The sequence below is a fragment of the Centroberyx affinis genome, unplaced genomic scaffold (genome assembly GCF_046629955.1).
Source record: "Centroberyx affinis isolate AG114_WGS23_722 - 3 ecotype Tasmania unplaced genomic scaffold, CSIRO-AGI_Caff_v1 ptg000106l_1, whole genome shotgun sequence".
NCBI lineage: Eukaryota > Metazoa > Chordata > Actinopteri > Beryciformes > Berycidae > Centroberyx > Centroberyx affinis.
The window spans coordinates 296,573-311,618 of record NW_027278808.1 but is presented as its reverse complement, the minus strand read 5'-3'; the positions used below and the strand labels follow the sequence as shown (position 1 = coordinate 311,618).

Genomic DNA, 15,046 nt, shown 5'->3' with positions numbered 1-15,046 from the left:
GGCAGATGGAGAAGAGACTCGCAGATGTTGCCCTTCGTACAGCCAGGACATGTATTTCAGTGACATGGAAGTCCAATTCCCATCTCCCATCTCGACGTGAGTGATGGTTCGTCAGACTCGGGACAGAGCTGATTGGTGATGTCATTTAAGCCCCTTTCCCTTTCCTGATTGGCTTTATTTTGATCATCTATATCTATTGATCTTCAAGTCGCATTGAGAGGTTTAATCGTTTAATCTGTTGATCCCGAAGTTGCACTGGCATGAGTGACGGTTTGACAGACTCGGGACAGAGTTTTGTGTATATCTATACAGTATATATTTCTACAGTATATCTTTGCACATGTGGTGGTTTTAAAAAGGTTACTTTTTGTCATACTTCATTCAGATTTTGTTCAAAATATTGTTGAACTATGAACCCAGTATTGTGTATCAAACCAAACTGAATGTATGGTTACATCCCTAGTCATTGGTATTCCCCCAAAACATTTATTATGGTCATCGTACTTAATGGTAAGGTAAATCCAAACATTTACCGGTAAAAAAATGTTCTTGCAGGTATGTTTTTTTAGTCAGAGTTTATTCTGGACACCGGCTCTGTCTCACCTTCACACCGGCTGTCCCCGACCAGCCTCATGTTGCCGGGACAGTCGCAGAGGAAACCCAGCGGCTGGTCCACACACAGATGGGAGCAGCCGCCGTTGTTCACCAGACACTCGTTCTGATCTGCAAGAGCAAACATTACATCCTCAGCAGTTTACATAGAGACACACCCAGAACACACGTGAAGATGCTTTTGATATGTACACGGAAAGTTTGACTTCACTTTGACTGAACAAACGGCCAGGTCATCAGATAACTTGAGTTATAAATCAGCATGATGCTAATGACTCACACTCTGTGTGATGTTTGTCTAGGTAAATAAGATAAGTTTCTTTACCAAAGATGTGGTTGAAAGCATTATGAACTGGCAGGTGATAAAGCGGCACTATGCAAAACATCATGCAAAGTGATACTTCTCATGAAGTAGCTGTGGTATATTTCCACACAACATATGCGGTTAAACAATATTATCACAGGGGGGAAAATACATCAAATTTCTAGGCTATTAATAATAATAGTAATTATTATGATGTTATTATTATTAATAGCCTTGAAATTTGATCTTACTATTCAAGTATTGGAGGAAACAATGGCATTTGGTGTAATTTTCTCATTCCTGCTATTTCCAGGAAAATTGGCTGATTGTGGAAAAGGGAATGCACTTGAAATAAAATGACACAATTTTCACTACAGCTATGATTATTTTTGTTTTTTACTATCTTACCACTAGTAGATTGGCATGGCACATGGTTTATTTTTTATAGTGTGACCTATTTATTATTCATTCTCCTTGGGGAAAAACAACAAAATCGTTAATTGCAATTATTTCTGAGACGATAATCGTCATTACAAAATGTCATGATCGCCACAGCCCTAGTCACAATATAAATAATAATAATGCATAACGCAAGTAAAAAGCATTCAGACAGAGTCGAGAGGTTCAGTTACTGTTTCACTAAAATTTAGAATGGGCAAGACACGAGATTTAATCGACTTTGAATGCGGTGTGCTGGTTGGTGCCACACAAAAACACACAGCCTTCTGGGATTTGTGCGCCAGAGTATCTAGAGTTTTTAAAGAATGGTGCCATAACAAAAAAAAACAGAAAAAAAACAAACATCCAGTCAGCAAAAACAGCTTGTTGATGAGAAAGGTTAGAAAAGAATGGCAAGACTGACTCAAGCTAACAGCAAGCAGCAGCTCAGGACAGACAGCTGGGTGCAGCAGCAGCAGACTGTGCCGGGACCCGGGACCCAGTTCTGTCTGCCAGCAGCAACATGAAGCTACAGGGCCACATGAGAACCAAAACTGTAGATTTAGCCGGCTTCACTACACCCAACACTGTGATCCTGTCCAACCGGTCACACAAAGCTGGATGCTCTGCTATGTGGGGAGTTGTAACAAATAGCCAATCACATAAGATAAGATAAGATAAGATAAGATAGCACTTTATTGATCCCCTTGGGGAAATTCAGGTGCCACACATACAGTATATACTCACTGAGCACTTTATTAGGAACAGCTGTACACCTGCTTATTCATGCAATTATCCATTCAGCCAATCACGTGGCAGCAGTGCAATGCATAAGATCATGCAGGTACAGGTCAGCAGCTTCAGTTCATGTTCACATCAAGCATCAAAATGGGGAAAAAATGTGATCTCGGTGACTTTGACCGTGGCGTGGCTGTTGGTGCCAGACGGGCTGCTTTGAGTATTTCTGAAACTGCTGATCCCCTTGGGTTTTACACACACACAACAGTCTCTTAGAGTTTACACAGAACGGTGCGAAAAACAAAAAAAACATCCAGTGAGCGGCGGTTCTGCGGACGGAAACGCCTCGTTGATGAGAGAGGTCAGAGGTCAGAGGAGAACGGCCAGACTGGTTGGAGCTGACAGAAAGGCTTCAGTAACTCAGATAACCTCTTTACAACTGTGGTGAGCAGAAAAGCATCTCAGAATGCACAACAACACATCCAACCTTGAGTTGACACTGAGCTGAAAGCTGATACCTACCCAGTATTAGTAAGGTGTTCCAAATAAAGTGCTCGGTGATTGTTGATCACATACTGTATATATATCAGGGGCCACATGCAACACAGACACACCCTGAGCAGCAGACTTAATATGAGGTCAGAATGAAATTGATCCCCATGGGGAAATGAGGTCATTACAGCACCGAACGTAACATGATTCAGCGGGGAAAAGGAAATATCAAATAAGCACACAATTCTTTTTGCTGCCTGTCACTGAGACAGTGTTCATTGTTCTCATTGATACAGTATTGTGTCACAATGAGGCTGTGAAAAGACCTCATGTTCACAAAGTGGCCTCATGTTGCCCGGGGCTGGCTGATGGAATATGAGCGCCGTCTCACTGATCACTGTCCGAAATCCTATGAAAACATTTCAGCACACTTAATATGCAACAGTAGGCCTCACTTTCATTCACTATTGATATCTATGGCTGCTGCTGCTTGTTAGAAGCCAATGGCCTGGAAATGCTACAAACATGTATTATATCTGATGTAGCCTAATAAATATTATCTCTCTGATATAATAAACCAGCAGGGAAAGCCAAGTAGTTCCACCGGTCTGTAAACACAGTCCAGCCTTCTTACTGTTAATTCAGTAGTTTCCCCCTGTTCAGTTCTTTTTATTACTGGTTACTTTAATCTGAATGAAATGTTTCTGTTCACATCAGGATCCTGTAGGAATGGTGACTCAGTTTTTTCCAGAGAGCTGATTGGTGCAGAGACGGGCCTTTGCGACGTCAAGACATCGCAGTATGTTTTGTCCCAGAGCAGCTCATTCATTACATTAACGTTATCATAACCTTTTAACTAAATGACTGAACCAATGAGATAGATGTAATAGTAGAGAGATTGGTACATGTGTGGTCAAAAGTATTAGTACCCCTTACAATTTTGCTGATAATTAACTATTTAATCATAAAGTATCCATGACTTCCACACCATTACTCTGATTTTAAACATTACAAAACATACCATTACAAACTTGACAAATGAACAATATCAAATTTAAACAGAGAAAACGTCTCAACAATTTGAATCATCAAGTTGTGGGGAGCCAATTCTTTTAAAATTTTACTGAGTTTTTGAATAGTGACTTATCAACAAACTGTGAATTTAATGCATACGCTGAATTGTATTCAATGGAACCTATGACATGCAACATTAACGAACAAATCGAGTATGAGGAACGCGAGTAGAACGGTGACAGCCTGACCCATAAATTGAATCCTTTGGTGGATTCGATCTGTACGTTTTGATATCAGACAGATTGAGTTGTGGAGTCAGATACACTTTGTTTTTGCTCAGGACGGTCCTGCCTTTCTGAAAGAAGTCGGCATGTTTTGGGGGTTCATCTCCCTTGCAGTAAGCTATAAATTGAGCATTGAGAAACTGGGAAAACAAAAGTAAATTGCTGAATACTGTTGATGGAAGTCGTGTTCATACCTGAACAGGTTGACACAGAAACCCCACAGATGATTTATAAGAAGGAGGGATTATAACACAATTGTCAAAAACTTCCACAACACATTGATGGTAAGCACAAGGAGACGTATTGTGTGCCCCAATGTTTCTGTCCTCTTGCTTTTGGGTGAAAATGTTGGATCACCAAACTGTGAACTTTTCAGGGACTCCGAAAAAAGTTTTTTTATCTTGACCACCAAGACATTTAGAGTTTATCCAATGAGGTTTTGAAAAGGTTTCATAAGAACTAAAGGTTGCATCATTTTCTCAATTTACAGAAGAGTATTCAATTTCAAATCAAATTTAAGTTAACAAGGTTTTCACATGACAGCAGTGATATGTAATCTCACAAATATAATCACTACATTAAGAGGCTGAATAACTGTTGATCATATGTTCCTTTGCATCACATTTCAGATGAGCCAGTTTGCTAGCAAGCTGGCTTACAAAGCTACAGAGAGAATTCAGTATCCAATGTTGATTTATTAATTTATTCATTAATTTACCGAAAAACTATATGCATAGGAAAGGCATTATTAAAACCCCTTTCTTCTCATATAATGTGACATTTCCCCTAAATCTGATTCAGATACACGGATCCTGATGTTTCTTTTATTTTTTTAGTTACTAGTTTTAAGTATGACAATGGATTAAGGAGACAATACAGCCTCCGCCCTGAGCAAATACACCGGATACAAAGATGCTATCATGCTATCAATGGTGCTTCATCAAACACACTTGACTTTGATGCCCATTGTGTCCCTTTATGTGCTAAAGGAGCATGAGGAATGTCAACATGTCTTTTGTTTGCAGATGTGTGCGGGTGGAGCATGCTGTCTGTCTCATCTGGAACACTGTCACAGCACAGGGCAATAAGCACAACTGTTACTGTAGCACAACATGACCAGAATACAAAAAAGAAGGTATTCCACTATTATTATTGTTATTATTATTATTATTATCATCATCAGGAGAAACAAAGCTTGACTCTTGACTATGTTGCACAGATATTACGTACCTCTGGAATTTATCCATGGACTTATCTGAATCTGCATTTATTATTTGCACTGTCTATAGTTTTATATTATGTACATTACCTACTTACTTTTATTTACTTTAATACCTCTTTTCTTTTATTACTTTCCTGTACCTGATTTGCTTGGCACTGTTCCACCAGTTGCTGCTGTGGCACCTGAACTTCCCCAAGGGGATCAATAAAGTGCTATCTTATTTTATCTTGCAGTCTGTTGTCGGACAGGACTGATGATGCTCCATCTGTCAGATTTCCTTCTGTTTTAATGGACAGAAAGTTCAGTTGAACTTTTTCTGGACGGACGGATTCGTCAGCGTCCGGTCAGCCAATCACAGGCGTTCCTACGTTTGTTTTGGTGAAAATAGCGGCGAACACAGAGACGACGGTCCGACCAAAACAAAGATAAAACAGAGAAAGCCTGGTGTAATGTTGGGATGACTGGAGGATTTCCAGCTCGGTTTCTTATTTATACTGTAGAGTTTGTGTGATGGAAATTTTGGTAATAAAGGCAAATTTGAACAACTCTCTTGGTTATTCTTTATTGAGCTTCTCTGCGCAGGGAAGGATCAGCTACTGAGCGTACAAGTCTCATGCAGACTGATACAGACAAAGGGTGAAGTTCCCTTTAAATAACATCTTCTGTTGTCTGTTCTGTCTGAACAATAGCAGAAGTCTGAGTATGATAGCAGATGTCTTGAATATGATAACAGAAGTCTAAGTATGATAGCAGATGTCTTGAATATGATAACAGAAGTCTAAGTATGATAGCAGATGTCTTGAATATGATAACAGAAGTCTAAGTATGATAGCAGAAGTTTCCCTTTTGGCTAGAGTCATGTCCCCGTCACAGAGATAGGTTTGATAAGCTAAAATCAACTTAGGAAAGTACCTATCAAAATTATAAGCACATGATATAATTTTCCATTACGGTTTGTTTCTTCTTTTCTCTTTTCTCTAAGCAGCTCCGTTATGAGCAAAGCTTCCTGTTCTTCTGCCTCGCCGCCATGTTGACGCTCCAAACAAACCAACAGACACAAATCCATCATCAATAATTCTGTCTGTTTTCTGATGGATGAGTGTGGTCGCCGCCTCAGACTTCTGTCCTCACTTGTGTGTAAGTGTTCAAACTGTTCCCCATCATTGCTAACACATTGCTAACTCCTCTTGAAACAGCCTGTATATCTATAGGGGATTGATACGTTTGCTGATCAATACCAATGACTCAGTGATTACTCTGCCAGCTGCTGAGGTTTTCCAGCTGGTACTCTGAAACAACAAGGATGTGTGTATCTGATGCTTGAAGCTTTGTGTGATGCCTCTGTCCAGTCTGGAGAAAAACTCTGCCTCCCTCTGCTGGCCGACAGGCAAAACAACAGCAAAGCACATCATAGGGATGCTCAATATTGACAGTAAATACATACAGTATAACAAGCACGTTATTGCCTGATATCAGACAGAACTGTCAACTCGTTCCACTCCATTTCCATCTTCAGTCTGACATTGCCTCCATTCTAACCGATTTCCGTGGGGGAGGGGGATTCGATTTTCCCTAACCAATCACTAGAGACCGACGTATCCGCCTGAATCTAACGTCATTTTAAGTCGACGCTGATGCGTAGCCATGACAACACCAGAGACGGTTCAGAAAGTATAGAGCATCTCTGACGACACGGAGCCAAGTAAAAACAAAGTACGACGACTTTTAATGGATTCAGAACAGCCTTGATAGCAGCGTCTATCTTGTCTATAGCGTCTCCATTGTTGTTATTACTCCTCCTTGGTTCCGGTGCACAGCTTGACAACAGCTTGACAACGGCGTTAGTCCCGCCCGTGGCTCTGATTGGCTAATCGTTAGTCCCCCCCCCATCGCTCATTGGACCGGTCGATTTTTCAACCGAGAGAAACCGCTGTTTCATGTCACGATGCCAGACCAGAATCAGTCAACTCAGGGGAGTGGGCGGATTCAAAGGTCTGGACCCAGGCAAAGCACGTTACACTTTGTTATGAATATTCTGATCCTGATATGAAATTTGGAATACATGTGGATGCAGTGTTCATGTGGTGAGGAGGAACCTTGAGGTGGAGGACATGAATGAGGGATACGTGATATTTAATAAAAGTAAGTAAAAATATCGTCAAACCCTAATTATTTTTTATTTTTTTATGCTTTATTCGACAGCGTTAGTGAGAGAGAGACAGGAAGGCATGAGAGAGAGGGGAGGACATGCAGCAAATGACCGGGGGCCTGATTCGAACCCGGGTCGCTGCGGGAAGGACTGAGCCTTATGGTACGCGCTCTACTCGGTGAGCCACCGGGGCACCCCCAATACCCTAATTATTATCGCTATATTGCAATTTAAACGCCTTTTCAATGAAAGGTGCAGCTTCTCCCCTGTCAAACTCACCACAGTCTTCCTCGTCGCTGCCGTCGGAGCAGTCAGCTGCGCGGTCGCACCTCCAGGCCTGAGGGACGCACTGTCCGTCTCCACACCGGAACTCAGCCGCCGCGCAGGCCGGGGGCGGGGCCGGGGGCGGGGCCGGGGCCGGGCCGCACGCGTCTCCACCCTCGTCCCGCCCGTCGGGACAGTCCCGCCGCCCGTCGCACAGCTTGTCCCGGGGCAGGCAGGCGGCGGACGGCCCGCAGAGGAAGGAGCCGGCGGTGCAGTTTTGACAGGAAGCCTCGTCGCTGCCGTCGCCGCAGTCGTCGGCGCCGTCGCAACGGAAACGCAGAGAGACGCAGCGTCTGCTGCGGCAGACGAACTCGTCCTTCTTACACCGCAGGACACCTGGGAGGAGACAGGTGGGGCGGGGGGTTACACCAACAGGCAGGTCAGGCTTATTTGTACAGCCTGGAATCACAGTTACAGTCTCACAGCGGGCTTCACAGCGCCCACATTATGAAAACAACAAGTGAAAACAACACCGCCTGACCTTTGACCCTCACTGAGAACAAGGAAAAACTCCCATGGAAACCTCAGTGATGGAAACTTTGTGTCAGGCATTAGAGAGAGGGATCAGACCAGGATGGGTGTCGAAACAGAGATTAACAAAATGGAAGATAAACAAAACCTACAGAAAAAACAGAATAACAATGCAGGTGTGAACATCTGGATCTATATCAGTTTGCCAATATATCAGGCCGATAGTAGCCTGTTATTAAATATGAAATATCAGCCAGTCATGGTACAAACAAGGTTCCTCCCTGACCACAGCTGCAGAAAAACAGACTGGAAAAACTGACATGACATTTGATTTATTCATTTAATTCTTCAGTTATGTTTCTGTTAATGAATTGTTCATTTAAAGGCAGTAATGTCTCTACCATTGAATAGGTGTGGTGGGTCACTCTGCCTTAAAGAGCTGCTGACACTAAAAGAGTTTTAGTGTCCCATGATGCTCTGAATGCTGCTTCAGAGGCTTTTCCACCCGGATGAGAAGAAAACTCTAATCGGCACATTGGTTGAGGGAGGACAGAGTGTCTCTTGTCCGTCTCTGGTCCAGATTTTCCTGGCCAGGACTCAAAAAAAAACCCTTCAGGTCTCAAGCTGCCAGTTTTCAGACCCAGCAAGACTGGACTCACACTTTGCAATATGTTTAAACGATCACATCAAATAATTTTAAAGCACTTTATCCTTCTGGGTTTTCCACTGTGAACCTTCATGCAGATTATCATGTGCAGTGGAGAAAATCCCTCTGGAATTTAACACCAGAGTCCCCAGTGACCTACATTAGATTAGGAGAGGAAAATCTGCAGAGGCATTTTCCAACACAGAGCAGAAATGAGCAGCAGCCCGTCAAATCATTAATACAACTATATACGTAGGAGAATATATACTTGTAATCCTAATCTAAGAATTAGGTTAAGGGTGAGCTTCTCCTACAAGATTTCTTATATACACATTTTTTACAGTTCTCTGAGAAAGCTGATGGGAAAAATTATAATTCAGGATTTTGGGTTTTGTGTGGGATGGCTTGGCTGGTTATTCAAAATACAGTATATGTTGTTTTACCCTCAGAACCCTGTTTTTAATTCAAGTCAGGCAAGTTTATTGTACATTTGATCTTATTGTTAGTTACTGCTTTACTGTTTTGTAATGCACTTCAACCTGTTTAAATTGCACTGGAAAATAGGGCTGGGTTTAAAAGATCGATTTTCCGATTCAGATCGATCTTCATTTGAATGATCCGATATCGATTCATAAAATCCCAAGATCAATCTTTTAATATATGCCTGTAGAGTCTGTAGAGTTGCACAACTTTCACTATATTGTGTTGACTGCTGTAGTGTGTTGGTCATGTTAAATAAAAAGTACATTAATGTAACTGCTTTGGGGTCAATTCTCAATGTAAACATTAATATTTTTAATAATGCACCAGGTTAGACGGTTCCTTGTACAATTTACAGCATTAGTTCTCTGAGAATCTCTTTCATATCGAAGCAAAATTGATATTGTAACTGACATATCCATAACCGAATCAATATTGAATCGAATCAAATCAAATCGGAAATCGAAACCTTGTGAATCGGAATCGAATTGATTCGGGAAATCAGTGGCGATACCCAGCCCTACTGGAAAACTGTTCAAAAATACTACAAAAATACAATAAAACTACACTTCTAACACACTACTACTAATAATAATAATAATTTATATCAGTGTACCAGGGCTGAAGAGTCCAATGCACCACATTCTTCTGAAAAAAAACTACATAAATACAAATTAATTACAAAATTCCAAATAAATATGTAAGAAGTTGTTATCATGCACTGTGTATCAAAGCTGCACAGCCCAGTAAGCCTCATGGTAAAGACGGCGTCCTGTAAGCAGAGCGTCAGCAGCTGAGCCTCCTGCTGACTCAGAGTCTCTCTGGACCAGACAAACACCTGGATGATAAAGTGGAAAATCTGACGGTTGTGGCAGAGCGGCGGCGGGTTGTGACCCGGCTTACCGCAGCGTCCCTGCGCCTCGTCCGAGCCGTCCAGACAGTCCGGCACGCCGTCGCACAGCGAACTGCCGGACACACAGCCGCCATCTTGACACCGGAACCCCCGACACGCCGCGTCCGCTGGAAACAAGACAGACGGACTCTGTTAGAGACGCTTCTCTTCTGTTCTGATAACAGTGGAAATATCAGAGGGCACACACACACACGGCGGCCATATTGGAGGTACACAGCTGCGACTGGGCATTTGATTCCATATTATTATTTATTGTCTTTTGATGGAATACTGATACCGAGTTATCGTGATGCACAATTCTGTTCTCTAAAGCAGTGATTCTCAAGCTTTTTCATATCAAGGACTCCTAGTTTAGTCCACATTAGGGCCACGGACCCCTTTTTGATGAGATTTTGTCTCTCTGACCCAAATCTGACAATATTTTTACTGTTAGATATGATTTTGTCCAGAATCCCATGACTATCTGTATTGTAGGTAGAGAGATAACAGAGAAACTATGATCAAAACAGTCATTCTTCTACATTCTCTAACTTTTTGTAAATGAAATGCTGAAGGTTAACAATTCATCAATTTGCTGGGGACCCCCTGCAACTCCCTCAAGGACCCCTGGTGGTCCCCGGACCCCACGTTGAGAACCACTGCTCTAAAGGAATGATAAAAAGCAAAATGATAAAAAGCTAAAATTTAAATCTCCCAAATATTAGTAAATAGAAGCAAATATTATTAATTTGTAAATAAGAAATTTTAGTTTTGTCATACTTTAGAACATCAAACTGATTATTCAAGATTATGTAATTCTGCATATATTAGCAGATATCGTTATATATTGATATTGAAATCAATTCTTATGATCAGCGTGATATTCATTTTGTCCATGTCATCTTGAGACTCTGCTGTCTCAACAGAATTCAACAGATATTTTGTAAAAGCTGCAGACAAACAACACAGAAATGTACCTGAGCAAAACTACGATCAAAAATAAGACAAAGTAAGAGTAAAGTCAAAATTCACTGCAGTCCAACAGCAGACCAGCAGGACTGAAGCACCAGTCCGCTCTATCAGTTTAAACTCCATTATACAATATGACAAATATGACAATAACTGTAGGTAACAGGGCAAACAGATAACAATATTAGACAACTGAGGCTCTGAACCACAGAGACTTTAGACTTTGACACTGCTGTATTGGCGACTCGCTCCTCAAAACAACACTGATGATGATACTGTAGATACTGGGAAACCCCCCGACCAATCATCTGGTCAGGACAGTCCCGGGAGGAGGGGACAAACAGCTCTGTGATTGGTTTAGATGGAGCACAAAATGCATCAGCTCAACTGAAGCCATCAACCAGAGGCAATCATAGAGGCAATCCTTTAGTGAGCGATCACACCTGCAGCTGGTTTTCTTTGGTCTGAACCAGAAAGGAAAAGTTGAATTGTTGTATTTGGTTTGTTTAGATTCACAGTTACCCCCTTTCAAACAACTGGAACCTGGTGCTGGGCTGGTGCTGGTGCCGGTTCGCAGCTGGTTCAACTTGCGAACCTTCTAAGAACCGGTTTGCTTTTCCACGGGCTCGAGCTGGCTAGAGAGCCACATCATTACGTCACTGTATACGTCTGTATACATCTCCGCTTTCCCAGCAACACTAGCGCCAACTTCAAGCACAACAACCAAAAAAACACTGGTTTCGTTCTTGAAGCTCCCTCGAGTTTATTCTGAATCTCTGTCGAGGACCACAATGCAAGGAGACTGTTTGTCTCCTTCATGGACCACTGCTGCTTAGATTTCACGTCCATGTCCATGTCCATGAAGCTCTGTTTTTTTAACAATGGCAGTCTACTTAGTCTTGTTGGTTTTGGTTGGTCACGATAATCCCGCCCCAGCCCCTGACGTTCTTTATTCTAGACCAGCAAAGTGTTGGTGCCACTCTGGAACCGGTTTTCCTGGCCGAGAGCCGGTTCTTTGGCTTTTGAAACGCAAAGAACTGGTTCGAGATTAGGCACCGGCTCCGAACCGGCCCTCGAACTGCCTTGGTCAAAAAGGGGGTAACACTGACCAATTACAAATGAACCAGGGCTTCTAAACAAAAGTCACATGACTCAGAAGTATCTTGTTTATCGGACAGAGTTTTGGTCACCTGTCGTCCTGCAGGTTAGAGGTTTTGGCGGCGAAACAAATCCTTAAACCAAACGCTCCTCGGCCCAGATACTGAGGAGGCATTAGTTAGCCTCCTAACTCATGAGGAAGACCAACATGGCCCCGTGCTGGACGAGTTTTTCAAATGGTGCAAAGACTCACACCTGATCCTCAACACACAACAAAACAAAGGAAATGCACATTGATTTCAGGAGTAAAAGCCCATCATCTCAACCCACAGTCATCAATGGTGAATTAATCCAAGTTGTTGAGGAATAGAAATGTTTAGGTGTCTTCATTGACAACAAATTGAAATGGGACGAGCACACAGTGTACATCCACAAGAAGAGCCAACAGCGCCTATACTTTTTAAGAAAGTTGGCTTCATTTGATACGGACCGCTCCATTTTAACACTTTTTTACAAATCCTTCATTGAGAGCATTTTAATGTTCTGTATGATCCGTTAGTTTGGAAATATGACTGTAGCCGAAAAAAAACATGCTGTGTAAAACTGTGTCAGTAAAAAACATTGTCAGTAGAATCATACTATAAAGCAAGGAATCTCTGTCTGTATGTGTGTCCTTCGCATATCTCGAGAACCGTTCGTCCGATCTACTTCGCACTTGGCGGGTGTATTGCTGGCGACCCGAGGACGTGCAGTGTGACACATTCAATATTAATAAACTTTGAATAAACAAGCGAACAGCGCTCTGTGCAGCAGCGGGGCTCAAAGCAAGCGACTGGAAGCGCAGTGTCGAGTGTGAAGCTGTTTGGATGAGCGGTTCTCAAGAAAGCTGCAAGCAGCAACACCGGAGGCCAAGCAAACGGCCCGTTCCGAACAGGCATGTTTTGAACGGGCACTGCACTAGTTCTCTAAAATCGATAAACTCAAGAAACTCTTTCATCCCATCTGTAATTACCTCTGCCAAGGAGGTTATGTATTCGGTGCCGTTTGTTTGTTTGTTTGTTTGTCTGTTGTCAGCAGGATTACGGAAAAACTACTGGCCCATGAAACTTTGTGGAAGGGTGTAGCATGGGCCAGGGAAGAACCCGTTAAATTTTGGAGCGGATCCGGATCCGACTCACGAACAAGTAATTGGCCTTCGCGGAGGTCTGCGCTCTCCGAGGGCCCTTCTAGTTGCTCTATATAATGCACACTCATGCACACTCACTCTTACACACAGCACACATGCACTCACTCAACCAACTGGACAATACTGTAAGACCGGCTGACTGCTGCTGGGCCCTGCACCTTACAATGAAATAGATTATCCATGGTATTTCCTGCCTACTGAATATCTTGTACTGAATTATTTTTTGCGTGGTATCGTTGTTGGTGATGTATTTATTGTGTATTGTGTTACTGTGTACCCCTGGTGATGTGTCTGTATGCTGTATGCACTCTACCGCAAAGGAAATTTTCCCCTGGGGATAATAAAGTTCATCTAATCTAATTTCACCTCTTCTTGGCTCTCAGTTTGCCCTCGCTTCATTTTGTTCTGCTCGGCTTTCCAAGCACGAGGAACTGCTGACTATCAGATGTCAACATCCGTCTCCTTCTACCCATAATCCCTTGCATTTTGGGGTGGTTTCCTGTAGCTGGCTGGATTAACGAACCGGAGCGCAGTTCTCTTGTTAGAGGACTGAGACTCTCGGTGCCGTTATTTGGTGCCACCAGAGTTCAACGTAGGGCTGCAACTAACGATTATTTTCATTGTCGATTAATCTGTCGATTATTTTCTCGATTAATCGATTAGTTGTTTGGTCTATAAAATGTCAGAAAATGGTGGAAAATGTGGATCAGTGTTTCCCAAAGCCCAAGATGACGTCCTCAAATGTCTTGTTTTGTCCACAACCCAAAGATATTCAGTTTACTGTCATAGAGGAGTAAAGAAACCAGAAAATATTCACATTTAAGAAGCTGGAATCAGAGAATTTTGACTTATTTTTCGTAAAAAATTACTCAAACCGATTAATCGATTATCAAAATAGTTGGCGATTTATTTAATAGTTGACAACTAATCAATTAATCGTTGCAGCTCTAGTTCAAAGGTCATTGTTCTCACCTGGACAAACCAACTGAACTAAAGGAGGAAACACTCAAGAGTTTGAACAAACCAATCAGAACTCTTCTTTAATGGATTTGTCCACAGTTTTACAGATTGTGGTTAAAAAAGTAAGTAAGAGTTTGAGTGTGATGCAAAATAAAATGAGGGGAAAAACGTTCTGCACTCACGACAGCCGAGTTCATCCGATCCGTCGTCACAGTCCGGACGGCCGTCACACACCCTGAGCCTGGAGACACACCGCCCACCGCTGCACCTGAACTCCAGCTGGTCCCTGCAGGCCGGCAGAGAGTGACCTGCAGCGCCTGAGACCAGAAGGTGAACGGGTGATTGATATGAGGTCAGGGGTCAGATTCTTTTGTCATTTAGCTCTCAAGACAAAGAAGCATTCGGTCAGCATCAAACAAACTGCACAGTGACATTCTGTTCATCTGTGTGACCTGCAGGGTTTCACTGAGATATCGAGACAATATCGGCCTTTTATTAGATATCAGATATCGATCGGTCATGTTGTCTACCTCTCATATGATGGAGCTGCTGACACTAAAGGAACTTTATCAGTCTGGCTTCAGTGGAGAGTTTTAGTGTCCCATGATGCTCTAAAAGCTGCTTTAGAGGCTTTTCCACCCTGATGAGAAGAAAACTCTAGGGGAAATATTGAATACTTGGATTTTTGGGACATAAACACGATCAAACACAAAAACACATTATCAGTTGTGGTGTCTAAGATGCATATAACTATTTTACTAAGAATT

The 15,046-nt window shown here is 42.4% G+C and overlaps 1 protein-coding gene across 1 annotated transcript in view; it reads right to left on the bottom strand.

Moving 5' to 3' along the window:
* The window catches only part of LOC139648356 (low-density lipoprotein receptor-like), a 35,928-nt gene that overhangs the window by 18,720 nt on the left and 2,162 nt on the right, over positions 1-15,046 (bottom strand). Inside the window, exons 2-5 of the mRNA XM_071524437.1 lie at positions 14,462-14,596; positions 10,078-10,194; positions 7,533-7,913; positions 604-723 (exon numbers count right to left, since the gene is read on the bottom strand). Coding sequence (XP_071380538.1) covers positions 604-723; positions 7,533-7,913; positions 10,078-10,194; positions 14,462-14,596 — 753 coding nt within the window. The remainder of the gene's footprint in view (positions 1-603; positions 724-7,532; positions 7,914-10,077; positions 10,195-14,461; positions 14,597-15,046) is intronic.